General features: G+C 39.3%; 1 protein-coding gene across 4 annotated transcripts; it reads left to right on the top strand.

The window, feature by feature from the left end:
- Nucleotides 1–26,787, top strand: DDX24 (DEAD-box helicase 24). Of its 4 annotated transcripts, none has more exons than XM_081939453.1 (9): nt 1–190; nt 7,920–8,629; nt 10,078–10,449; nt 12,361–12,514; nt 14,538–15,053; nt 17,313–17,388; nt 18,519–18,707; nt 24,223–24,352; nt 26,421–26,787. In XM_081939453.1, exons 2-9 carry the CDS (start codon nt 7,927–7,929, stop codon nt 26,648–26,650), a joined length of 2,370 nt encoding a protein of 789 aa, XP_081795579.1. In that variant the 5' UTR covers nt 1–190; nt 7,920–7,926; the 3' UTR covers nt 26,651–26,787. The 4 variants fall into 4 exon arrangements, with proteins under 4 accessions (XP_081795579.1, XP_081795578.1, XP_081795581.1 ...); XM_081939452.1 differs by having other exon boundaries at nt 19–134; XM_081939455.1 differs by lacking the exon at nt 1–190 and adding an exon at nt 536–555.

Consider the following 26,787-nt stretch of genomic DNA (forward strand, 5'->3'; position numbering starts at 1 on the left):
ACCTGTGGGCGCCGGATGATGACGTCAGCCTGTCATGGACGCTCCGGAGAAGCCTCCACGTGGAAGGCTCCAGTTTTCCGGGAAAAGCAGTAGAGTTCGGCGGAGTCTGCGATAAAGTGTTTTTTTCGGATGGTGTAAGTGCCTTTTGAGCGGCTTTTAACTCCGTAAACGATCTGAAGTACCTGAACGGGTAAAGGAACATGGGGGAGAGAGGGTTATTATCCGATGGGAGATAGTTAAAAGGATACGGGGGGGGGGGGGAAAGCTTCAAATGTGGCGGATGGTGGCGGCGGATAGAGTAATAGAATCGTCCTAGGTTTTTTTTTCCTTTTCCTGATCATGTTGCTAAAGCTGTATCCCACGTGTCATGAAGCCGCGTGGTAAGGCTTCATCCCTAAACACATTGATTTCTACTTAAATACCGATCTTTTAGAAGCCTCGGGATGGAATTCACGCTTTGCCTTATGAACACCACTCGTATGTTGTCAGTAGGCATTTTCGGAAGTTAGGCTAAGGTATTGTAACTGGCTCAAAATCACCCGGGGAGATTTACAGGTGACCAAAATGATAGCGGGGTTTGTGGGGCGGGGGATTCTAATTTTATTTACTTGATTTATTTTATTTTATTTATTTCGTCAAGCATGAATTAGATAGCAGATGTAAGTATAAACATTATTGAATACGAATACAAGGGAATATTAGGACAGGAGCAATAGGCACGCTGGTGGATTATGCACCCCCTTAAAGACCTCTTAGGAATGGGGTGAGATTGACAGTAGACAGTCTAAGGTTAAAGTTTTGGGGATTTGGGGAAAAAACCACTGAGTCAGGTAGTGCATTCCAGGCATTGACAACTCTGTTACTGAAGTTGTATTTTCTGCAATCAAGTTTGGAGCGATTTACCATAAGTTTGTATCTATTGTGTCCTGTGTTGTGGTTGAAGCTGAAGTATTCATTTACAGGTGGGACTTTGTACCAGATAATTTTATGTACTACGCTTAGGCTAATGAAGTTCTAAGATGTTTAAGCTCAACATTTCAAGTCTGGTGGCATAAGCTATTTGGTTGGGAGCAGAGGAGTGTCCAGTGCGGGTTCCAGACAGATGAGCTGTATTCAAGAATTGATCTAGCAAAAGTTTTGTAAGCCCTAAGTTTGCAGTTCAATATTACTAGAGTTGATTGAGACAGTTTAATTTGAAATTTATAAAACTCTGCATGACATGAAGAAAATGGACGGGGAGAAATTTGTCTTCTTCTCTGGGACGAGAAAAATCATCTAAAACTGATTGGAAGAACATTAGAACAGGCAAAAAGAAAGGGTTTCTTTACACAGTATGTGCAGTAGCACCCACTAATATGAACAGTTTAAAAAAAGATTGGATAAGTCTAAAGGGGGAGGGGGAAGAAAGGTTGATTAAAGACTATCATTTTTATCAGTTTCAAGGAAGCAACAGGAGAGGAAGGCTGTGCCTCCACCTCCTGCTTCTGAAGATTCCAGAGTTTTTTTTAAAAAATTATTATTATTGTGACAAATGAATCCTGGATTAAAGCACATTAATTTTTTACAATAGAACTTTGAAGTTGTAAAATATCTAAAAGGTATAATTATGATTGGCCACCTCAGTCAGGGAGGATAGCCCAAAAAGCACAGCCTTTAATTTTTTTTCAAGATATGTTTCATTGTTTGCAGTGGCAAGAGTTAGACCTATCACCTTTACCTTTCAGGTGTTAGAGTTTCTTTTATTCATAACATGTTGTAACTGCAGGCAATCAAGAACACAGCAATCTCAAATGTTAAAAGCCATTTCCTGATGAGGACATTATCAGTGTAGGAGAGCTAAATTCAACTCTTCACTCAGCCATAATGTTTAATAAATGTTGTTAGGAGAACCATACATACATACAACATCTTAGAATGATGTTGTGAAAATAAAGTTGGAAGTAGCAATGTATGATACTGGGTGTTCTGGGAAGAAGAGGCAGAATAAAAATGAAAATGAATAATATATTAAAAATTAAGAAGTTAATGACTGAATACACAGTCAAGTACGATGCGGTTTGGTAAGTTATATAACTCCACTCATTTTGGCTTATGGCTTAGCTTGGTGAAGTTAGCCAATTATGCATTATTCAGTAAACCATAGTTAGCCAAATCATCGCTTGGCATACTGGAGAAATCCTGTCAGTTTTACAGTTTCGCCAACGTAAATAATTATTTTATCCAGCTATAAAATTAATATTGTCCTACAGGGCTATGAATCCCTTTTTAATTTTCACTAATATTTGATTGGTATTTAGTATTTTAAACTGGTATATAAAATCCCTTTTATAAGGGAATATATTCCAAACATATTTCTTCCAACTTCTATCTGTGTAATTGATAGGCATACTTTAAAAGTATTCCTTTTCTACTGTTTTTTTTTAATCTCAGTTCATTACTTCCCACCAACTTTTAAATCCTTAGACCAGGGTACAGTTGCCAGTAATTATATAAGTTGTATGTGAATAATGCCTGCAATTAAAAATTTACAACAGAGACCAAAATTGAGGAGATTGCTGTACAGAACAAAATATGCAGAACCAAATGTTCAAAAACAAAGACGAAAACATAGGCATATGAAGGCCATATTGAGGCCTGTTGAAGTAGGAGTATTCATAGGACAGATTTTTCTTCTTCCTAAGAGAATTATTAACAATACAACTCCAGTAGTTATTAAATTTTTAAAAACTGGACTTTCAGTATTATTAAAGATAAACTATAATTTCTGTTCATAATATATACAGGTACTCCTTGACTTACAACTATTCGTTTAGTGACTGTTACAATTATAACAGCACTGAAAAAAATAACTTATGACCAGTTTTCACATCTGCAATTGTTGCAGCATCCCCATGATCATGTGATCAAAATTCAGTCAGGTGGCAACTGCCAAGAATTTATGACAGATGGGAATCCTGGGATCATCATCACTCTAGAAAGAGTGCAGAGAAGAGCAACAAAGATGATTAGGGGACTGGAGACTAAAACATACGAAGAATGGTTGCAGGAACTGGGTATGTCTAGTTTAATAGAAAGAAGGACTAGGGGAGACATGATAGCCGTGTTCCAATATCTCAGGGGCTGCCGCAAAGAAGGAGTCAAACTATTCTCCAAGGCACCTCAGGGTAGAACAAGAAGCAATGGGTGGAAACTAATCAAGGAGAGAAGCAACTTAGAACTAAGGAGAAATTTCCTGACAGTTAGAACAATTAATCAGTGGAACAGCTTCCCTCCATAAGTTGTGAATGCTCCAACACTGGAAGTTTTTAAGAAGATGTTGGATAACCATTTGTCTGAAACGGTATAGGGTTTCCTGCCTAGGCAGGGGGTTGGACTAGAAGACCTCCAAGGTCCCTTCCAACTCTGCTATTGTATGTGATTCACTTAACTGCAGTGATTCATTTAACAACTGTGGCAAAAAATGTCATAAAATGAGGCAAATGCACTTAAGAACTGCCTTGCTTAGCAGCAGAAATTTTGGGCTCAGTTGTGATCAAAAGTTGAGGATGACTTGTGCATATATTTTCCTGGAAAAGGAAAGACCAATGTTTCTCTAGGTAGCTTTGCAGCTCTTCAGTTTACAAGTTTGACATTTAATATTAGCATTCTGAAATCATTTGATTTAGAGGAGTGATTTGAAAGCTTTACTGACAGGTTTTGCAAAGTTTTATTGTCAAAGAGCAGTGATACAAAATAAAATCTAGATTTTTTTTTATTTCTCCTGTCCTGGGAGAGGGATTGTCTTTATGGGGGAAAAAAACATCCTCAGTTAAGTCTGTTTTAGAATTGATACTATGGTTTCAAATTGACAAACGATGTGCCACTGATTTGGAGGCATTCCACCATTAAAATTTGAAACCCACAATTGGGCAGGCGAACAATGTTCTGGGGTTTTATTTATTTATTCATATATTTCAAATATGTTTATGCCACATGAATTATTCAACCTTAAAATGCCTTTATGGTTGCACATTGTCCTTCATCTTGTAGATTGCCTAGCCTGTATTAGGGTTTCTCTGTGTAGGTGTGCCTGCAAGTTAGTGTTGGCTCATAGCAACTGCCTGCAGTCTCTGCAGTTTTCTTAGAGAGGTTTTAGAAGTGGCCTGCCATGGCCTGCTTCTTAGGAATGAGAGTGAGTGATGGTCACCCATCTGATATTGTGCTAAAGGCAGGATTAGAACTCATGATCTCTTGCTGTTTATTTATTCCTTTCCCACCTTTATTTTTACAAATTTTACTCAAGGCAGTGAACGTGTCCAATTTATCTTCCTCCTCCCTTTTGCCCCACAACAACAGCCCTGTGAGGTGGGTTGGACTAAGAAAGAGTGACTGATCACCCAGCTGGCTTTCATGGCTAAGGTGGGATTAGAACTCATGGTTTCTGGGTTTCTAGCCTGATACCTTAATCATTGCACCAAACTGGCTCTAGAATTTGTTGTTGTTGTTGCCTTCAAATCAGTGTTGACTGCTGGGAACTGCCTGACCTACGTCTTGCTTTCTTCTTGGCAAGATTTTCGGGGAAAAGTTTGCCATTGCCTCCTTTCTAAGACCTAAGAGGGACTGACTAGGCCAGCGATGGCGAACCTTTTTTGGCTTGTGTGCCACAAGTGGGGGGAACGCAGGGGGGTTGTGTGCGGGTGTGCCGCACCCATAATGCAATGCGCGACCCCCCAGTGCGCATGCATGCACAACAGGCGCTGCTCCCCCCATTTTTACATGCTTTTTTCACCCTCCCCAGGCTCCAGGGGCTTTATAGAAGCCTGGGGAGGGCGAAAAGAGTCTCCCACACCCCCCCGGAGGCCCTCCGGAGGCTTCAGGGACCGTCCGGAGGCTTCCCTGATGTATTCGGAGTGCTCAAAACGACCCTCCGAGCAAACCGGAAGTCACTTCCGGTTTGCTCAGAAGGTCGTTTTAAGCATTCTGAAGGCTTCAGGTACGGTCCGGAGGCTTCCCTGACGCCTTTGGAGTGTTTAAAACGACCCTCGGAAGGTCGTTTTAAGCGTTCCGAAGGCGTCAGTGAAGCCTCCGGACAGTGCCTGAAGCCTCCGGAGGGCTTCCGGGGGGGGGCGGGGGAGGCTCTTTTCACCCTCCCCAGGCTCCTATAAAGCCTCTGGAGCCTGGGGAGGGTGAAAAAATGGCTTTTAAAAATGGTGAACTCAGCGCCTCGCGTGCCCTGACAAATGGCTCCGCGTGCCACCTGTGGCACGCGTGCCATAGGTTCGCCATCACTGGACTAGGCCAAGGTCACCCAACTGGCTGGCTTCATGCCTGAGGCAGCACTAGAAATCAATCTCCCAGTTTCTAGATTGTTGCCTTACGTAACATTATTCTCTTTAAGCATTGGCACTAAAGTTAAAGTAGGAAGAAAAGACTGCAGTTTGCAATCCTTCTTTTCTCAACTCCTTTAAATAACTGGCACTTTTATCCGTAGTACTGTAATGTTGAGGGCTATACTATATGTAGGCACATATTATGAATGTATTTGAGCTATGCTTAATTTTTTTAGATGAAAATAGTGATGATAGTTCTTTTCTTGTGAGGGAACTATAGGTCGTCCTTGACTTAACAATAGTTTGTTTAGTGACCGTTTGAATTTAAAACGACACTGAAATACAATGACTTATGACTGTTTTTCACATATACGACTGTTACAGCATCCCCATGGTCACATGATTAAAATTCAGACGCTTAGCAATTGACTCATTTATGACGGTTGCAGTGTCCCGGGGTCATGTGATCATCCTTTGCAACCTTCTGACAAGCCAAGTCAATGGGAAAGCCAGATTTACAAAACAGCCATTTTATTAACTTAGCAGTTGCAGTGATTCACTTAACAACTGTGCAAGAACAGTTGCACAATGGCACAAAATTCAGTTAGCAACTGTCTTGCTTAGCAACAGAAATTTTGAGCTCAATTGTGGTTGTAAGTCAAGGAATATCTGTACGTGGTTGTATCTAATATTCGGCTTTTAATAATAGCTATTGATATGTCAATGAGAAGCTCAAAAATAGCTTAAAAGCATTATGTATTTATCTGTTCCCAGCATTTGTGTATCTAGAAATTATATTTAACTAAGAGGATAATGTTTATTATAAGGGAGTACTATAAGTCAAGAACTGGACATGAGCGGCATGTAGAAAATCTTCAGTTAAAATCAAGGTATTTTAAAATAGAGCTGACAAACTCCCGTCTGTACTTGGGTTCACGCAGAAATGGAAAAACTGAAATCTCATTGGAACGCATACCCAATGGTGAAGAATGATGTGAGGGATTACATGTGAAATATGTAATTTAGAGTGAAACAATAATGAACAAAGTTGCATCCGTGGTTTATTCAACGCGGCTTATTCAAATCTGTATTCATATGGCAATCTTATATTTAGACAGGAAAAGAGTCTGAAGGTTTCTAAAGAAATGGGAATTATGTTGAATAGTTAACCAGAAAATTGAATGGCTTTTTTAAGCTTGTAAGTTTTAAACTCTCTCCTATTATGAAAACCTAAGATGGGAATACACATTTTGCTATTTTTCCAAAATGAACTAGCAGAATGAATATTTGTACTTCAACCTCATCATATTTAGCCCTGCATTTATAATTGAAGACATGAATTGCTTAATTAAGACAAATCATACTGCATAGCTAAGATAGATTTTAATCAAAGCTGCCATCTGTGAATATTTTTCCAGCATTGTTGTTCCTTATCTGATCCCAGCATGAATACAAGAGTTTCAGAGGACACATAAAACTTCTCTGGAGGAAAAAAAAAAGGTTCTATGTCTTAAATTCAACTTCCATATAGGAGAAATTGACTAGATGTTACTAGTGAGTAATTTTAATTTCTTACTTTTTAAACTAACCCTTTAGTAAGGAGGACTCTTGAATGGGAAATTGTCGTGATTTTATACAGGGAGATTGCATTTCTTAAGGCAGAAATCCTGGCTGCAGCCAACAGTCACACAGCTCCAAATCTGAAAAGCAAAAAACCCCCAAAACTAAATTTCTGTTATAACTAATAATTAATTACTGTGAGTATAAGGCAGTGATGGCGAACCTATGGCAGGCGTGCCACAGGTGGCACGTGGAGCCATTTGTCAGGGCACGCGAGGCGCTGCTCTGTCAGCTGGCCAGCACGCATGCGCGCGCTTGGCCAGCTGAGTTCACCCTTTTTTAAAGCCATTTTTTGCCCTCACCAGGCTCCAGAGGCTTTATAGGAGCCTGAGGAGGGCGAAAAGAGCCTCCCCCCGCCCCCCGGAGGCCCTCTGGAGGCTTCAGGGACCGTCCGGAGGCTTCCCTGAAGCCTTCAGAGCGCTCAAAACAACCCTCCGAGGAAACCGGTTTGCTCGGAGGGTCGATTTAAGTGCTCCGAAGGCGTCAGGGAAGCCTCTGGACGGTCCCTGAAGCCTTCGGAATGCTTAAAACGACCCTCCGAGCAAACCGGAAGTGACTTCTGGTTTGCTCGGAGGGAGGGCGAAAAAAGCATGTAAAAATGGGGGGAGCGCCTGTAGTATGCGCACTGGGGGGATCGCGCATTGCATTATGGGTGTGGCACGCCCGCACACGACCCCCCTGCGCTCCCCCCACTTGTGGCACGTGAGCCAAAAAAGGTTCGCTATCGCTGGTATAAGGAGAGTCTCCACATTGATGGAGAGCAGTTTAACTCACTGGTTTCATCTGAACATGTAGTAAATATTCTTATCTAGCCTTGCCACGTTGAGTAATTTCTGACAGATTGAGATGTGGCAGTCTGACAGATAGGCTAAAGACTTTTGAATGAAAATTCTATATTGATGGGGCAGTAATTCAATCATCTTCAGCTGTCTGGCTCGGTTATAAACTCCTAGCCTTACTTTCAGTGTTTCTCTTTTCCTTTGTTTAAAGGTTCATTATGAAGCCTAAAAGAAACAAGTTTAAAGCATCATCTAAACGGAAACAAAAAGGCATCAAAGTCACAGGGCAATGGAAACCCATTGAGATCGACCCAAATCTCTTCGCAGATGAACAGCTTGGAGGCATAATATGTTTTGAAGAACTTGCCAATTACAAACTGGTGTCTTCCTTGAATGAGGGAGAAGAAAAAGCTGCAAAAAGAAAACGTAATGATGAAGATCTTGAAAAAGTATGTCCAGCCACTCCCCCCAAAAAGAGAAAAAAAGGGAAAAAAATAGAACATGGAGAAAGGAAGAAAGAGGAACTTGAAGTAGATGAAAAAGTAATCCAACAGGATACCAGTTGCGAAAAAACCCTTGTGGAGTATGAGCAAGATGATTATGAGCCAACGGAGGTCACAGGCCTGGAAAGAAACCCCCCCCAAAAAAAGAAGAGAAGGAAAAAGAAGAAATCATGTTCTCCTCAAAATGTTCTTGAACCAACTAGAGCTTCCAAAAAAGCTAATAACTGGGCAGCCAAAGTCTTATCCACAAAATCAGATTACAAAACGGATGTTTCTGCATGGAAGAGCCTCTTTGTTCCTAAGCCTGTCCTTTTGGCATTGAGTGAATTGGGGTTCAGTACACCAACTCCCATCCAAGCACTAACTCTACCATCTGCAATTCGAGATAGCATGGATATCCTTGGTGCTGCTGAAACAGGTATGCCCCATACTATAAAACATGGAAATACAAATAGTAAAAATACTGTTTTTGTGTGTACTCAATTCTACTGTTCTAGATTTTGTATTTGGTGAATTGACAAATGCCCAGCAAAAGTGTGAAGACTCATTCCTTTTTTGTTTGGGAATGTAGAGTTAACTTTGAAAATATTCAAACAGAGCCTTAAGAAACTGGAGAGGGCGAAATCAGTGGTAAGGACTGCAGTGATCTACTTTATCCATTTCCGTCACTGGCAAAATAGGTGTAGTGTGTAACCTTGTTCAAGTAACAGAATGTAGCCCTCATAACAAAATTTGGGTTGCTTGGGAACAAAAACTAGTTTTGTTTTGATTTTGTGCATAATTCTATCTGTTGTTAGCAGGTTTATACAGCTCAATTGTTCGTGCTGCTTTGGCACATACTGCTCCCGTAACAAAACAAAAAAAACAGTAATTGTCAAACCTGGAAGCCATGTTTTACCTTTTGGACTTCAGGCCTGTCACATTTTCTACTGTGGGAAAATGGGAGGGGGGATTATACAGAGTGTGGGTGCTATGTAGCCATAATAAAATTCTTTCTCAGAAAGTCAAGGTCGACTGGCCCTACAGCTGCAATGAGGTGACTGGGAGGCATCTCCAGTTTGGATGGTGCCTGATTGGACCATGTGATGGACATGTGGGTGCTGGGCAGAGACTTGAACTTTCATTTGGGTGGGGAACCTGGAAACTTTCAGATTCGGATTTTCCCAGATTGTGCCAATATGACATCTCTAATGAAATGGAACTTTGAGGAAACTCAAGCCTTGCAGTCTTCTTTCTTTAGGGGTGTTACTTGGAACCCTGACCTTAATACTTTTTTTCTAGCTTACCTGAAAAGGCTGACACAACCTTAGAATGCAAGGTAGTTTCTTTGATGTGCTTCATTATTGATCAAAAGAAAGTTTCAAAATTCTGAAATAATAATTACCAATCAATACTAACTAATCAAACTGATGCTATTCTATTTCCTGCTGTGACTGATAAGTTGTCTAAGGATTTAAGCGAAATTAATAGTCTCCTTTTACTCATGCTGCCTTTCACAGCCTAGGGATCTACAGCGTGGAGCTTACTTTTTTTTTAAAAAAAAAAGATTGTTCATTCAAGTCTTTTTAACCTTGATAGAAGTAGTTGAGTGGCCATTATTCAACAAATGACCTGTACTTTATTAATGTATTTAATGAATTAAATATTGCTTTACATCCTGTTCTAAACATAGCATCTCACAGCCTGGTCATTGACTACTCAAAAGTAGACCCTTCCTTTTATAACGTCTTCAATAACTAAAAAGATCAGAAAGATCTCTTGGGTGAATTGTGTAGTAGCAACTGTGGTTCCAAGGGACAATCTGTGTGTTAAGGCATAATGCTGGATTCCCATATGTCCTAATTTTGGTGTTTGTGTGCATTTTAGGGAGTGGGAAAACTCTTGCTTTTGCCATTCCGATGATCCATTCCATTCTACAGTGGTACAGCTCAGAAAACATGACAAGCGGCACATTTGAAGAAGCAGCGGACAGTGAAGATGAAATGGCAAAGCAGCATACAAGTGAAGAAACGAGACTAAATTCAGATACAGATGAAACTAATGCTTCTGCGGATGACAATGCGTCTGTGGCAGTAAACTCCATGGAGTTATTACAAGATCCAGGATTTGATGTGGGTTCCCCAAAACAGAATTCTGTTAAAGATAAAAACAATCCTCTTCTGGGATTGGTCTTGACTCCTACAAGGGAACTGGCTGTCCAAGTAAAGCATCATATTGATGCAGTGGCCAAGTTCACAGGTATGTCTGTCTCTACCTACTAGAATATTGCTTCAGGTTTCTTATCCTAATATTTCATTTCTCTGCAGAACTCTTTTTTCCTTCCCTCCAGGAAAAGTATAGAATATGATACGGAACGCACTTCCAGGTTTCTGGGGTGATCCTGGCTTTTTAAACTGCTGTGAACATATGCTTGGAATTTGATCAGTTTGTCTGTTTAGTCTCTAGAAATATAGCAAGCTAAAGCTTTCAATATTAGCTGAGATATTGCTGTCTTGCTGTCTTCCTTCGCTGACCCTGACTAGCAAAAAACAAAGCCTCTTCAGAGCACAGAAGATTGTTATTAATTTATGCATGAATTTATTGAGAAATGGATGCAGTCTGTATTCTCTAAAAAGCCCATTCACAAGTAATGAAACAAATTAGGGGTTTTTTTGTTGCTGCTCTTAAAGACAGAAAAGAATGGATTTAAATTACAAGAAAGTCAATTTAAACATCGGGAGGAACACCTGACATAGTATATTTTTTGCATTGACAGGAGTTAGGTTTATATGGCTTTTCAGTTTATTTCTATCTCATTACCTGTTAAAATTTGTTAATAGATCTTTGTTCTTGATCCTATGACAAAGTAGAGTATAGTAGCTTGATAGTAGCTTGATCCTTGTTAAATCAGGGAGGAACATACTAGGTAACTGTCATGCCGGGTCAGAGTATTTTTCCAATTAGTCCATAATTGCCTACAATTCGGCATGTAAAACACCCTGGCCTACAATTGAGCTATTATCTACTTGATTTATTTATGAGCAGTATAATTAGAAGTATTTGCAAGGGAATGCTAGTGGCAATCCCTATAAATAGTTCTGTCTGTTAATGCAGTGTCTAAAACCTCTTGTCTTGCTCCATGAAATATTATTATATGTTTTTACTAACATATTCAGAAACATGTAGCAATAAATTGATAGTGCCATAGTTTTTAACTCTGATCAATGATGATCTAAATGATTTGAGAACAGTCACACTTTCTGACAAATAATCTTTTAAACATACATATGTGGTAGCTTTTTATTGAATGTTTGAATAAGTTAACACGATGATAAATGGAATTTATACATAGATTAACGATCAGCATAGATTCTGCAAAAGTAGGTCTCGTCTTCCTCATTTTTACTGAGGATATCAACATGGACATGGGTGGAACAATGTTTATTTATTTATTTTAATCACACGCTTAGGGCTACCAATCTCACAAAAGTGACTCAATGTTGTATACATAGCTTTTTAAAAAACTATTGACAACAACATTTTTCATCAAAGGCTCTTGAACAACTTCAATGACTATGGAATTAGATGAATTTTTATGAATTGCTAAATGGTTAAAAATAAGGACGCAAAGAGTAGGGGTTAATAATCAGCTTTGTCAATGGAGGAAGTTAAAAGCTGACTTTCTATGGCCCTAGGTGGAGATTTCTAGTTTTTAACTTAAACAGTCATGATTTAGAGGAAAAAAGTGAGCTTACCAAGTTTACACAGGTAAAACCAAACTGTTTTCTAGAAAGACCTGTTTAGAAGATATCAATAGTCAAACTATGGCAAAGGAAATTCAGTTGAAAAGTAAAGTAATATAGATTGGCTCAGAAAGAATACCCTAGTTTCAGTTCTATATGTGATGAGAGCTTGATTTTTTTTCATCGTGGGGAAGTTAAAGGAGCAGAACGAGTCCTTAAAGCTTTTGCAAAGATAAGGTGACATTCCCAGTGATGTGTCCCATATCCTTCAGACACTGAGCTGGCTGCAAGGAAGTTACTTGCCCGTCACCCAGTGCCTTCTCACAAAGTAAATGCCATTATTCCTCTGCTAGAAATACTCTGGAGTTGAATGTAACATAGCAAGAGCAGTGATTCATAAATTTAAATGTTCGTTTCTTTGCTTCAGATATTAAAACAGCCATCCTTGTTGGAGGAATGGCTCCTCAAAAGCAGCAGAGGATGTTGAAGAGGAAGCCAGAGATTGTCATCGCAACCCCAGGGCGCCTGTGGGAGCTAATCCAGGAGAAGCAGCCCCATCTCTCCAGTCTACGGCAGCTCAGGTATTACAAGGGGCTCTTCAAGGCTGAAACTCTTGATGTATTTACATATTTCTGGGTCTTAAGAAAAATATGGTTTGTGCAGAATCATTGAGACTCCTTCCTGAGATTCAGACTTGTCACATTAATAATTGAGGTGATTTTTAAAGTAGGTATGAAATAATATTGCAATCAAACTAGGAGATTGGTCTCTGTGATTTCAGAGCATTTGAATCATGAACAGCTGCAGAAATAGTTTTGTGTTTTTAAAAACGCTAAATTGTTTTATCCTTGATTATGAAAATTTTGTGAATATTGGGAGAGTTAAGGTTAAATTATTTCTATTGCCCTGGTGAATTATTATTTTTAAATCCTTCAAGCTTTCTGACATCAAGGACATCTTCACAGAGCTATTCTTATTGATTGTAGCAATCAGAAAATTGTTCCAAAAAAGCAATCCCTCTGATAATCAAACCCTAAACTCTTTGGGCCAATCACAGCTTAAATTATTTCAATAAGCACTTGGCTATTGTATGATATGATCATATTTAATGTTTTGATATCTTTCATATTTATGATTTAAATATAATGATTATATTTAAATGATAAACATAAACACTGCCCAGAATAAACTGGCCAGAATAGGTTTTTAGAGATGGGGAACATGTAAATTTAATAAATAAATATGCTTGTTAACAATTTGGCTGCTGCACTGTGCATCCATTGCAAATTCCAATCACTTTTTAAGAGAAGCCCATACCAGATGCCTTATAGTAATCAATTGGTGGCAATTAAAGTATGGATCTACTCAGAAAGTAATAGTTGATAAGCTAATCTTAATTGTATCAAGGTACACAGTGTTTTTTTAAAATTATTGATCGTGCTAGCTGCTTCAGCAACCACAGTTTCCCCATTCCTGTCCTAGGATCTTAAATATTTTTCTGTCCTGATATTAACTGTAATTGGAGTTACAATAAGTTATGCAATGGGTCTGATGGTTGTTTAGCATAATATATGTATGAACTCAGCCGAATGTCAGGTTTCCAAGTGATAAGCTCCATTTAAAAAAGAACAGGCAAATCCATCTTCCAAAACAAAATTTCCTTTTATTTAGGCAAGCATCAAATTGGCAAGTCTGTTGTAATTTTGGATCTGACATAAACCGGAATTACAACACATAATATTGTAAGCTAGAAACATCCCACAAAAGTCACAGTCTCCAATAAACACTCAATCCACATTGCCCTGTGTCTTCAAACTCCGCATTCTGTTCTCAGCAGGAGCAGCTTCTGATCCCATGGGAAAGCGTATCACCTAGCCAAAATAATCCTCACTATCAACTCCTGTCTCTTAACCTAAAGAATGTGGTGGGCCCGAAAAAAACCCTTTACATATGCAGACAAAGAAAAGAGAAAAGGAATAAACAAGTATAATATAGAGCTATCTAAGATGGCTACACACACATTAATTTTTGGGTTCGACACCAGTACGGTTTATGGCACAGTACAGTATATTGCATAAATCTAGTCCATTAACAGATTTGCCAAACAGCCACATGGTTCACTTGATGACTGATTTGCTTAACGGCCATACAAGGCCATAAACAAGGTTGTAGACAAGGTCATAAAATTAGATGTGACTCACTTAAAGAACTCATTGTTCAGCAACAAAAGTTCTGGACCTAGTTGTGGTCATAAGTCAGAGACTACCTGTACATTGTTGTATTATATATCTCTGCTTTTCTAGGGCATTCCCTGTACAACATCAACAAAAATTGATAACCCATTTATAATCTGACAGCTGCTGATAGGTGAAAAGAAGATAGATAGATATGTAGTCATAACATCTGATGAGAAGATGTTGTTTTCAGAGTGTTTTAAATAAGTGAGCACATAATCAATGCAATAACATTGGAAATGCCCCGATGGATCAAGCTAAGGACCTGCTGTAGCTGCTATGGGGGAAAAAATTAGGCTTTTCTGAATGCTGTTTCATTTCCAGATACCTTGTATAAAAACTTTCAAATTGTTTTTCATCCACCCGACAGATGCCTGGTGATTGATGAAGCAGACCGGATGGTGGAGAGGGGGCATTTTTTAGAGCTGTCTCAGTTGCTGGAAATGTTGAGCGACACACAGCATAACCCAAAACGTCAGATATTTGTCTTCTCTGCCACCCTGACTTTGATCCATCAAGCTCCCACTAGAGTTCTGCAGAAGAAAAATGCTGTCAAAATCGACAGGAAGACCAAGCTGGAAATGTTGATGCAAAAAGTGGGCATCAAGGGAAAGCCCAAAGTGATAGATTTGACCAGAAAAGAAGCAACTGTGGAGACTCTTACAGAGACCAGAATCCATTGTGATACAGAAGAGAAAGATTACTATCTTTATTATTTCCTGTTGCAACATCCAGGCAGAACCATGGTTTTTGCAAACAGCATAGATTGTATCAAACGACTCACTGCACTCTTGACCATCATGGACTGCAATCCATTGCCTCTTCATGCAAACATGCACCAGAAGCAAAGGTTAAAAAATCTGGAGAGATTTGCCGAACGGAACAGGTCAGCATCTAATTCTCTGTTGTTTTAGATTTTTATCCCAGCTTTCTTTTTATATTATAGCTCAAGTTCATGAACATACCAATATGCTTTCCTTCTCCTGTTTTCCCCACAACAACCCTATGTGGTAAGTTGGGCTGAGGGAGAGTAACTGGCCCAAAGTCACACAGCTGGCATTCATGCATAAACCAAATCTAGAACTTACAGTCTCTTGGTTCCTAGATCAGCACCTTAACCACTACACCAGGGGTGTCCAAACTTGGGAACTTCAAGACTTGTGGACTTCAACTGCTGGCTGGGGAATTCTGGGAGTTGAAGTCCACAAGTCTTAAAGTTCCCAAGTTTGGACACCCCTGCACTACACCAAAGTGGCGCTCTAAATGTAAACTAAAGTAATAATTCAATAAAGAATAAATGATATAATTATGTATTTTATACAATGAAAATACATAAGTGTGAGCATGCATGCATGAACACACAAATATACAGACGCTAAATTTAGTTTATAAGCTTGTTTCTCTGATAAAAAGGAATTGTGGATGGATCACTTTTGTGTTAAGGCCCAATAAAAGCAAGCAGAGAGAGAACAAAAAAGCTCAGGAATTTTCTACAAACAAATGAAGTAAATAGAATAAAAAGAGAGTTTGACAATTCATCTATACCCGGGATGGCGAACCTATGGCATACGTGCCCATAGGTGGCACACAGCACTCTCTCTGTGGGCATGCGAGCCGTCGCCCTAGTTCAGCTCCACTATGCATGTGTGCAGGCCTCCTCCTGGCCAGCTGGTTGTCGGGTCTCTACTCTGCAAGGGGGCCATGCAGGCGTGTGGGGAGTGGGCCGCACGCACATTGCATTTTGGGGGTTCGGGGCGTGCTTTGGGCACTCAGTCTGGAAAAGGTCAGCCATCACTGATCTATACTGTCAAAAGCTGCTAGAATATCCTTTGAGAGAGAATAACCTTATATTACTTTTTAAAACAATTCTTATTTTTGTTTTAAGAAATCCTGCCTCCATTTTGATAGAATCAGTAGCCAACCTTAGCTGATCAGATTTTGGCTGGGAGATTACCTGGAAATGCCCTGGCTGTGGGCTAGAATAGGAAATGAAAAAACAGTCCCAAAAGGAGGCCGTGGCAAAACCTATTTTGTTCTGTTGCTGCGGAAACGACACGGATGCTCCTGTGGAGTCGCCAGGAATTCAACCTTACTCACCAAAGACAGCAAACTGTTTTAAGCCATTGTGTAAACGGAGAGGGAATCTTCCTTTTTATGGTCTTGTCTCACCTAGCCCAGGATTTCTCATGTATTTTGAAATTCATCTTCAGAGCCTAGAATAGTTTCAATATTAGGAAATATAGTGTTGAGCCAATACATTTTAATTTATTCACAAGTATTTTGGTTAAGTAATTTGACAGCAGAATTTGGCTTATTTGTTAAACACAAGCCTCTCTGATCATCTAACAAACCCCCAAGTGTTTCTGAATGTGATACTAATATAATAGAAACTCTGGGGAAAAAAATAAAATGCAAACAGGATCCAGATTTCCAGCCCACCCTAGGGTTTGTTTGTTTTTTATTTGTTATTTATTTACTATTTTCCAATTTGCTCATTTCTCTGTTTTCATCACATCTCTGTACGATTATATGCCCTAATTGAAAGTTGTCACTGTCTGGAGGTTAATGGATAATGTGCATGTTTAGACCTCTTTTTATTGTGAAATGGGTCAGGGTTAAAAAAAAAATAGATCAGCTTTTCCTAATATGGTCACATCTAGATGCATTGAATTCTAATTCTTTTCAATAGGCATAGTGGCTAGGGAGAACGGGAGTTGTGATTTTGAACCGCTAGCAAGGATCCAACTGCCAGGCCATGCGTGGTTGAGGGAGGGCAAGGTACAAGAGACCTTTTTTTATGCATTATCTCTGAGTATAATTGTGATTTGAAAAATGTTAGAAATAAGCATGTGCATTGAAGCATGAAAACTAAGGAAATAAGTTTCAATGTGAAATTTTAGAAGAATCCAGCCAGAGTTTTTTAAAAAACAGTTCATATATTATAAGATTATCTTCTGTTTGTCTTGGTCCACTATGCTCTAACAGTCTAACTCAATCTCTGTATCTTCATTGTAACATATTCACAGATTCTATTTTGCTGGGTTAACCCCACCTGGCCATCTGGTAGAGTGCGGATGAGAACATTGTAAAGAGCCCCCCCCCCCGTTCTGTTTAATAAACTGCTGCTGTCCTTCTGTAATTTCAGCTGTCCCCTGTTGACAACAGATGTAGCTGCTCGTGGTCTTGATATTCCTTACGTACAGCATGTCATACATTATCAGGTACCAAAACAAAATGTGTATCTCTCCAGCTGTTGCTTGCAAGTTATGTTTTATGCAATTTTAAAAAGAACAGATGGATTTTATGGTCTCTTTGCGAGTTTTAACATGGCAAAAGGAAGAGAATTTGATGCATAAGCTAGAGGAGAAATATACATCTCTGAGAGTTGAGGCATTGCCATGTAGAAAGAAAGGCAGTGAATTTTGATGTTGCTGTCCATAACATTTTCTCTTCGCATGCATCTTTTAAAGGTTCAAGCATCTTCAAGTGGTAGACTTAACCCCTTTGTATTCCCTTGCCCCTAGCTTCCTAACCATAAGCTTCTTCATAAGAAGAGCTTTGTGTGTATGTGTGTGTGTGTGTTCCAGAATAACTCTGGAACGCCTTGAGCAATTTCAACCAAACTTGGTACACAGATGACTTACTCTCTGGAAACAAATACTATGGGGGTAAGAAACCCCTAAAGCCCCGCGAGGTGTGTGTTCTGTTAAGATACAGCCTGTTGTGCCTTAAAATGGCTTTTACTGTACTGCCATAAAATTATTCTACTGTACAGCGCAGTGGAATTGCCATGGTAACAGCTTCACAGGATTCCACAAGGGGATTCCCTCTAGTATGGGGAAAAATCCAACATTAGAAATTACATTTGGTCCGGACATTTCCCCCCAACATTAAAAATTACGTTTGGTCCAGACATTTCCCCCCCTATAAATAAATACCCAGGCAACGCCGGGTTATCAGCTAGTTATACATAAAATATTCTCTCTCCAAGATGGAACATTCTGAGGAAGACTGATCTTTACTAGTCCATCTCAGTGTGGCATTCCAGGAGTGGTCCAGCAATTTTCCAGAATCATCAAGTCTTTGTAAAAAGAAAATGATCTATGTCATTCTAGTCACAGAGTGTTAAGGTCTGTGACTTTTCAGTGGTTACATAGAATTGTAGAGAAGTTCTACAGAGACAGAAGTTTTGACCTTGGGTACTCTCTGCATCTCTGTGAACTTATTCAGGTTGTCACATTACAATAGTGTAATCCATCCAACCCTGCTAGAAAGGGTTCTACAGAATTGTCTTTATATATAAGCTTTATCCTGTCTCTGTGGAACTGTTGCATCTCTTGTGCTGTTACAGGTTCCCCGTACTTCCGAGCTTTATGTTCACAGAAGTGGCAGGACCGCCAGAGCCGCCAATGAGGGCCTGAGCTTGCTACTGATTGGGCCCCATGACTTGATTAATTTTAAAAAGATTTATAAAACGCTGAAGAAGGATGAAGAGCTTCCTTTTTTTCCAGTTGAGGCAAAATACATGACAGCAATCAAGGTAAAATGTAACTTTTATTTCAGATTTATCTATGCATTTAACCACATAACTTTTCTTGGCTCGTGGAGATCTTAAAACAAAAGGTCATTTCCATTCAATTTGGGAACTTAATTGGAGAGCCTGTGTATAGAAACAGTTACATAGTTTTGGTGTTTATTTTTGTGAGGTGATTATGGCCTGTGGTCCTGAATGTGCTCCTAAGGCAGTGATGGCGAACCTACGGCACGTGTGCTCGAAGCGGCATGTGGAGCCATGTCACCTGGCATGCGCAGCGGCACCCTTTCCTCTTTCAGGTTTCTGATGTGCATGTACCCGCGATGATCACCCGGCCTTTGTGTGTGCAGCAATGCCAGAAATTGGAAGAGCTGGTCTTCCATTTTCCTGCGTGAACATGCACGCTGACCAACTGATCCGTGCATGCGCACCAGAAACCGGAAGACTTGCCGGAAGTTCATTTTCTGGCACCCGCATGCCTCCTGGGCAGCTCCTCTTTCTGGTTGGGCCCAGATGAGTGCGAAGTGCTCGCAATCTAGAACTGAGGAGAAATTTCTTGAGAATTAGAACAATTAATCTCCTATTACAGCGATGGTGAACCTTTTTTGGCTCGCGTGCCACAAGTGGGGGGAGCGCAGGAGGGGCGAGTGCGGGCGTGCCGCACCCATAATGCAATGCGTGACCCCCCCAGTGCGCATGCGTGCACAACAGGCGCTCCCCCCCCCATTTTTACATGCTTTTTTCGCCCTCCCCAGGCTCCAGAGGCTTTATAGGAGCCTGGGGAGGGCGAAAAGAGCCTCCTCCGCCCCCCCGGAGGCCCTCCGGAGGCTTCAGGGATCGTCCGGAGGCTTCCCTAAAACCTTCGGAACGCTTAAAATGACCCTCTCTTCACCACCACAACTGAGCCCAAAACTTCTGATTCTAAGCAAGGCATTTGTTAAATGAATTGCACCCCATTTTACGACCTTTTTTTTTTGACATGGTTGTTAAGCAAATCACTGCAGTTCTTAAATGAATCTTGCAAATGTTAAGCGAATCGGGCTTCTCTGCTGGCTGGGGAATTCTGGGAGTTGAAGTCCACAAGTCTTAAAGTTGCCAAGTTTGGACACCCCTGCCCTACTCAATGCCTCGTTTCAGTTTGATAAAGAACTATTTTTGGACAACCATTGTATTGGACAACCATTCAGACAAATGGTTGTCCAATCTCTTAAAAACTTCCAGTGTTGGAGCATTCACAACCTTTGGAGGTAAGTGGTTCCACTGATTAATTGTTTTAATTGTCAGGAAATGTCTCCTTATTTTGAGACGCAATCTAGAACTAGGGAGAAATTTCCTGACAATTAGAACAATTAGTCAGAGTACCTTGCTTCTGTTGATTCAAGTTAGGTATTGCAGCAAATAGTCACTGAGGAGTTATCCTCATCATGAATTGATGTAATTATCAGGTAAATGTTTTCTAAGCTAGATATCATCATTGCCTTTCGTTACTCAGGCAAGATATAAAGAAGCTTTTTAGTCTATCCTGCATCAATTGGCAGTCAGCTTCATTGGGTCTAAATTTCCCTGCTTTTCATACACTTTTACTACTATCACCATTTAATTATTTTTTGAAACAAAAATATATAATTTAGACATTCATCCAGATTGTTCCAATATCTCAGGGGTTGCCACAAAGAAGAGGGAGTCAAACTATTTTCCAAGGCACCTGAGGGTAGAACAAGAAGCAATGGGTGAAAACTAATCAAGGAGAGAAGCAACTTAGAACTGAGAAGAAATTTCCTGACAGAACAATTAATCAGTGGAACAACTTGCCTCCAGAAGTTGTGAATGCCCCAACACTGGAAGTCTTTAAGAAGATGTTGGATAGCCATTTGTCTGAAACGGTATAAGGTGTCCTGCCTAGGCAGGGGGTTGGACTAGGAGACCTCCAAGTCCCTTCCAACTCTGCTATTGTATTGTATTGTATTGTATTGTATATGCGTAACAAGCACCACAAAAAAAAAGTTGTACAATTGGGCACTGTTACATGGTGACCCACTTAATGATCAGTTTAATTTATGACTGTGGTTCCAGGCTCAATTATAGTCCTGAGGTGAGGACTACCCTCACCTCATCTGTATCATGTTGGATACAGATATGCAACCATACAGATAAGAGAGACTCCCATTGAGATAAACAGAACACATTGTTATGCAAATTAGAGAGATGGAGAAAGTTTGACAAATCAAACTGGAATCTTATATGCTTAGTTTTAAATTTAAAAAAATAACAGTTTGTGATTGTATGACATTCATTAAAAGGCTAAGTATAATTCTGAGACACAAGCTGTGCAGAGTATGTGATTAACCATTGCAACTAACATTTATGGTCAAGCTGTGTTACTTTTAAAAAATCACTTGGGTTACAATTTATTCAATTTGTACTTGTTTAATATTAGAATATCAATGATATCTTTCTTCATGTTATTAAAAAAAATCAGAGACAACTGAATTACACAATGCAGGGTTAAGTGCCTTTTCAAGATTTGCTGTTTAGATGGTCTCTCATTTGTGCTGACTTTGAAAAAAAAAGATATAATTATTAATTATTAAGGGAGATGTGAGCAACAGGTGATGAGCTTCAGTTCCCATCATTCCTGTCCAATTTAGTCAATGGTGAGGAATAATTGGAATTGTAGTCCTTAACAAACAGATGCCATTTATTCCTCCCTCCCAATTTTAAAGAAATGTGCATTAGAAACAGGATCAGAATGTATAAGTTTGATGGTTAAGGTTTGCTATAATAATAAATTACACGTAGCAATACACCTCCTGTTCAATATTACAGTTTAAAATATAGGCATTTCTGTATACTTGTCATGTTGTTTCCTCATCACAAAGATCATTGAGCTTTCACTTTCTCACTAACACACACAGCAGAACTCTCTTTTCTAACTGCTCTTGTTGATTTATTGGACACTAACATGTTCTCCACTATCTTCCAAGACGGAATAATTTGCTACTGTGGATTTATAAAATGGAAAGTTGGGAAAACGCAAGTGTGGAAAATGTTATTTAACACAATATAACTTGCAGAGTATTTTTCCAATTATCTGTGACCAATCAGAAAGTAAAGATGTGTTTCTTTACTCCAGAACAAGGTAAACATAAACACTTACGGTATGCTATTTGCACTAATACTCTCCCCCCCTTAAAAACAGCTTTGGTATTCCCATAAACTTCTATTTTATTTAACAAATGATAACTTTTCCAATGTCCATTTCTCTCTAGCTCTAGATTATGGTTATTGAAAATACTCCATCTGTTAGCTTTACTAAACTAACCAAGCTGCTTTTTTTTCTTATGGAATATAAGAACAGACATTCATGTATCAAAGAAAAAACTTTTAACTTAAATATTGTTTGAGTTTCTTTTCCAACTTAGAAGGAGGTGTTCCTCCTTCTAAGTTGAGTGGATCTAGATGAATGAATCTAGACAATACTGTGACCCATTGGGTCATCCATTGAGAGAAAAGTAGCTAGACCATTTTCTGGATTCTACTTTATCATTAGGTGTAGAACATAGAATGACAAAGTTTGAAGGGTCTTCTAGTGCAACCACATGCTCAAGCAGGAAACCCTATACCAATTCAAATAATGGTCCAGTCTCTTTTTGAAACCCTCCAGTGATAGAACAACTACAACTTCTGAAGGTACGTTGTTCCATTGGTTGATTGCTCTCACTGTTAGGAAATTCCTCCTTAGTTCTAGATTGCTTCTCTTCTTGATTAGTTTCCAACCATTGTTTTTTGTCTTGCCTTTTGGTGCTTGGAAAATAGTTTGACACCTCTCATCTTTTTAGGAGCCCCTCAAATATTGGAACACTGCTATCAGGTCAATATATAGTTGTGATACTATATTCATAAGAAGACACAACTAATGTACTTATTTTTTTAACTAAACATATTTGAAAATGTTTAGTAAAACAAGTAGTATCTTCTTTCATTATGTTTCGAACAGGGTGAAATTTAAAATGTGTAGGACTGCATTAATTACTGTCATGTATTACTCTAACTTACCCCAATTCAAGAGATTTCTGGACATCAAATATGCAGCATCAAATAAAAAGAAGCATAACATAATAAATAGTTAAATTAGAACTATCAAAGATTTTTTTTTAAAATAACCACAGAAAGCAAAAGTAAGACCCTAAAACAAATCCAAAATTGTCAGTCACAATTTGTCAGATGGGACAGAAAGCATGTTGTTTTAACTGTTTATGGCACTGCAATAAAATGGGGGATTGGACATATTTCATATTGACAGAATATTCTATAAAGTGGAAGTTATGAAGGAGAGAGCTGCCATCTCACCATGTGATGACAAGAGGAGGCAATTTTTGGTACACATTTTGTTTTTGATAACTGTATCAAACCTGACCATATGGTGAGATTTGATTCCTGCAAGGTATTATGTTTCTTTTGATGTACTGTCACAATGATTTTGCCACTGGTAGTAATATATAGGAACCAAACCATTAGTTATCCTTTTATCAGTACACTTTATTTGCTAGCAAAAGGCAGTCAGTTACATTGTGTCTTTCCCATACAATATTCATGTTAAAACGCTGTTGGTTATTACCCAATATGACCATAACTGTACCATTCATCAAGGACTAAGAACAGCTGTTTCCATGTCCTTTAGTGAGAGAATAAAGACTTATCTCAACACAGTATAATCAGTTCAGGTCTCAGAGATCAAGATGTAGTGATCCTGATTACTTTTAATGTTTTTACTGAACTGTATTTCTAATTTGATGTTTTTTAGGTAATTTTTGTTATTATCGCATACCTTTAGCTGCATGTTGTGGTGGAAAGATACTGTACGAGGAACAGTTAGAACAATTAATCAGTGGAACAGCTTGCCTCCAGAAGTTGTGAATGCCCCAACACTGGAAGTCTTTAAGAAGATGTTGGATAGCCATTTGTCTGGAACGGTATAGGGTTTCCTGCCTAGGTGGGGTTGGACTAGAAGACCTCCAAGGTCCCTTCCAACTCTACTATTGTATTGTATTGTATTGTAATGATATTTTATAGGGTTCTGTTATATATGAATTAACAAGGTGGAATATGGGGCAGTCTGATATACCTTAATTTTACAACTGAAGATCTATTATAAGGCATACAATAAAGCCTTATATAAGACTATATAATACATGCCTTATCAAAGATCTGTAGTTGTAAAATTAAGATATATCAGACTGTCCCATATTCCACCTTGCTAGTTCTTTCACCCATAATGTAGGTCATTACAGTACACAATTGGGACCCACAAAGCTAAGCAAACTACTACGTTACTCTTTTTATATAACAGTGCAGAAAAGCTACACATTATGCAGGTTCTTCTGTCTAGCTTTTCCATTCTGTCATTTCAATCACCTTTACCGGGCTTTAGGATACTTTTCTCTTGTGCCCGTTTTCTGTCCCTGTAAGATACACATGCACATAACCTGATAGCTTAGTTGTCCTCTTTTCTTTGTTTCAGGAGCGTGTGAATTTGGCAAGGCAGATTGAGAAGATTGAGTATTTCAACAGCCGAGCCAAGCACGAAAACTCATGGCTCCAGCAAGCTGCAGAAGCACTTGAACTTGATCTAGACGATGATGAGCTAACAGGCAAGTAGGAATGAGTGTGCAGGCTGTGGAGGTATCCAAAAAGATGCTTTCTCTCTTAGCCAGGATGCAGTCACAAAGAATGGCCACACGGCTGAAAGTCCTGGTTGCATCATGATAGCATCTCTGAAATTATGCAAAATCTGTGCTGTCATTTGCTCCCATTCTAGAAGGTGCCCATATGGTCATGTCTCTTTTGATCTAAAATAAATGTAGCTATTTGTGGGCAAGGACAAAAGTTTCAGCTGCAGGCTTCATTCTAACTTGGTAAGAGCTATTTAGATGAGATGAGCACCTTTTTGGCGATTGTATCCTGGAGTGAAGATGTTGCAGTTGTGCAACCATAATTGCAATTTTGTATTGAGTATACCATGCAGTTAGGCAGGATCCACATTTTCTTTCCCTTTCCATGTTCTTTTAGAAAGAGATTTGGGATGGGGAAAGCTACTTGAGACTTCAGTGCCATGCTATTTTAGAACTTAAACTACAATGTCCATACGTTTCCTACCTTAAAACGACAAGAAGTGGCATCGCTGCATTTAAGACATCAGCTCCCGCAACACTGGCAAAATTATTATTGTGACTCAAGGACAGAAATTGCTCGCCTTTTTCTTGTAATGAGGAGACAGATGATTTTGAACTACACAAGACCCCCTCTCCCTAATTTAAAACCCCTTCAGTGCACTTAACCCATATCACCAAAGCTAAAAGAGAATATTTGTAGCTCCAGGTTGAAATGAGGGCTCTTTGGTGTTCTCTGAGCTTGGTTGTTTTCTTGCAGATGTTTCATTATCCAATCTAGTTTGGGTAATAAAACACCTGCAAGAAAACAACCAAGCTCAGAGAGCATCAAGGACTCCTCATCACCAATACTCAATGACAAACTACTCATATTCAGTAGTGCAATATTTTATTCTATTTTCTCCAAAAAATAAAGGTGCTAACAGGAGCAGGAGGTTTCTGGGAGGCAAACAACTATTTGTGCTGTTAATACACATAGAGAAAAAAAAAGAAATGGATGGAAATTATGTTACCAAAATCTATCTTGATAGAAATTGCAGTACCATGATATTTAGCAATAGCACTTAAATTTATATACCGCTTCCCAGTGCTTTACAGCCCTCTCTAGCATTTTACAGAGTCAGCATATTGCCCCCAACAATCTGGGTCCTCATTTTACTGACCTCAGAAGGATGGAAAGCTGAGTCAACCTTGAACCCATGAGAATTGAACTGCCAAACACCTGGCAGCCGACAGTCAGCAGAAGTAGCCTGCAGTACTGCATTCTAACCACTGCACGACTGTGGCTCTTTAGACCACTTTATGAGATTTTGTGGCTGGAAATGGAGACACTTTGCCTGTTAGAGAGGCCTGTCATTCCACTGATACTGATATTACCATCAATGTTCTTGAAAGTTGGAAGTTTCTTGCAGCTCTCTTGGAAGCTGAGAGGTGTCTCCTCTCCCCCCACCCCACGCCCCACGCCGATCTCTCAAACATGATGCTCTGCCTTTTAAGATAGATAGGCAGACCTCGCTATGGATCCTTCCCAAATGAATAGATGCAAAGCACACATTAATGTTAATACACTTTATTGACTTGTACAAGTTCATCTGTCATCACACCCAACATTGTCTTCTGTGGTTGGCACCAGCACACCAGATCTGAGACACTGTTGTTATCCAGCTGCATTGTCAGAGATCTTTGTGAAAGAGAAGCTTGATTGAACCAGAGGCCCTCTACATGAAAAAATATGTGCCCTGCCATTGTATCTGGGAATCTTATAGTTAAGCGAGGAAAATACTTAGAAGTAACATCAGATGCAGCCTACTGATTGTTTTAAATAGGAATGGAGAACATTGAAACTGGAATGTCAAATTAGATCATTATACACCTGAGTCTTGAGTTACAGCCTTGCCAATTTATATGGGTTATAGATATGTAACTAGAAAGGACATTGTGTGTTTCTACTTGAGGGCTGGGATATTTTTAATCATTCAAATGATGACTTCAGTAATGAACTTGGCCTTGTCTTTTTATGTGTTTTTCTGTTTTTTCTTTTTAATTATAGGAGGCCGGTTTACTGAGCGAGAAGAGAGCGAGAAGCACAGGATGCTGAAGGGGATGAAGAAGCAGCTTAAGCACTTGCTCAATCAGCCAGTATTTAGAGGACTTATGAAAACCAAATACCCAACCCAGTCGGGGAAATTAGTTCTGTCTGACTACACAGGCCAGCATTCTCAGTCTGCCTTGAGTGCTATATCAAAAGCACAAGTGAAGAAGGTAAAGAAGAAACAATAATAGGCACATGTTAAACAATTGACAGGACACACGAAGATGAAAGATAGGAAAAAAATTCTTTCCCCCTTTTGTGGACATGACTTACTCAGAGTTCATTTCATGCACATATCTATCTTGAATAAATGATTATGATAATC

Source organism: Natrix helvetica (genome assembly GCF_964273705.1).
Source record: "Natrix helvetica genome assembly, chromosome: 1".
Classification (NCBI taxonomy): domain Eukaryota; kingdom Metazoa; phylum Chordata; class Lepidosauria; order Squamata; family Natricidae; genus Natrix; species Natrix helvetica.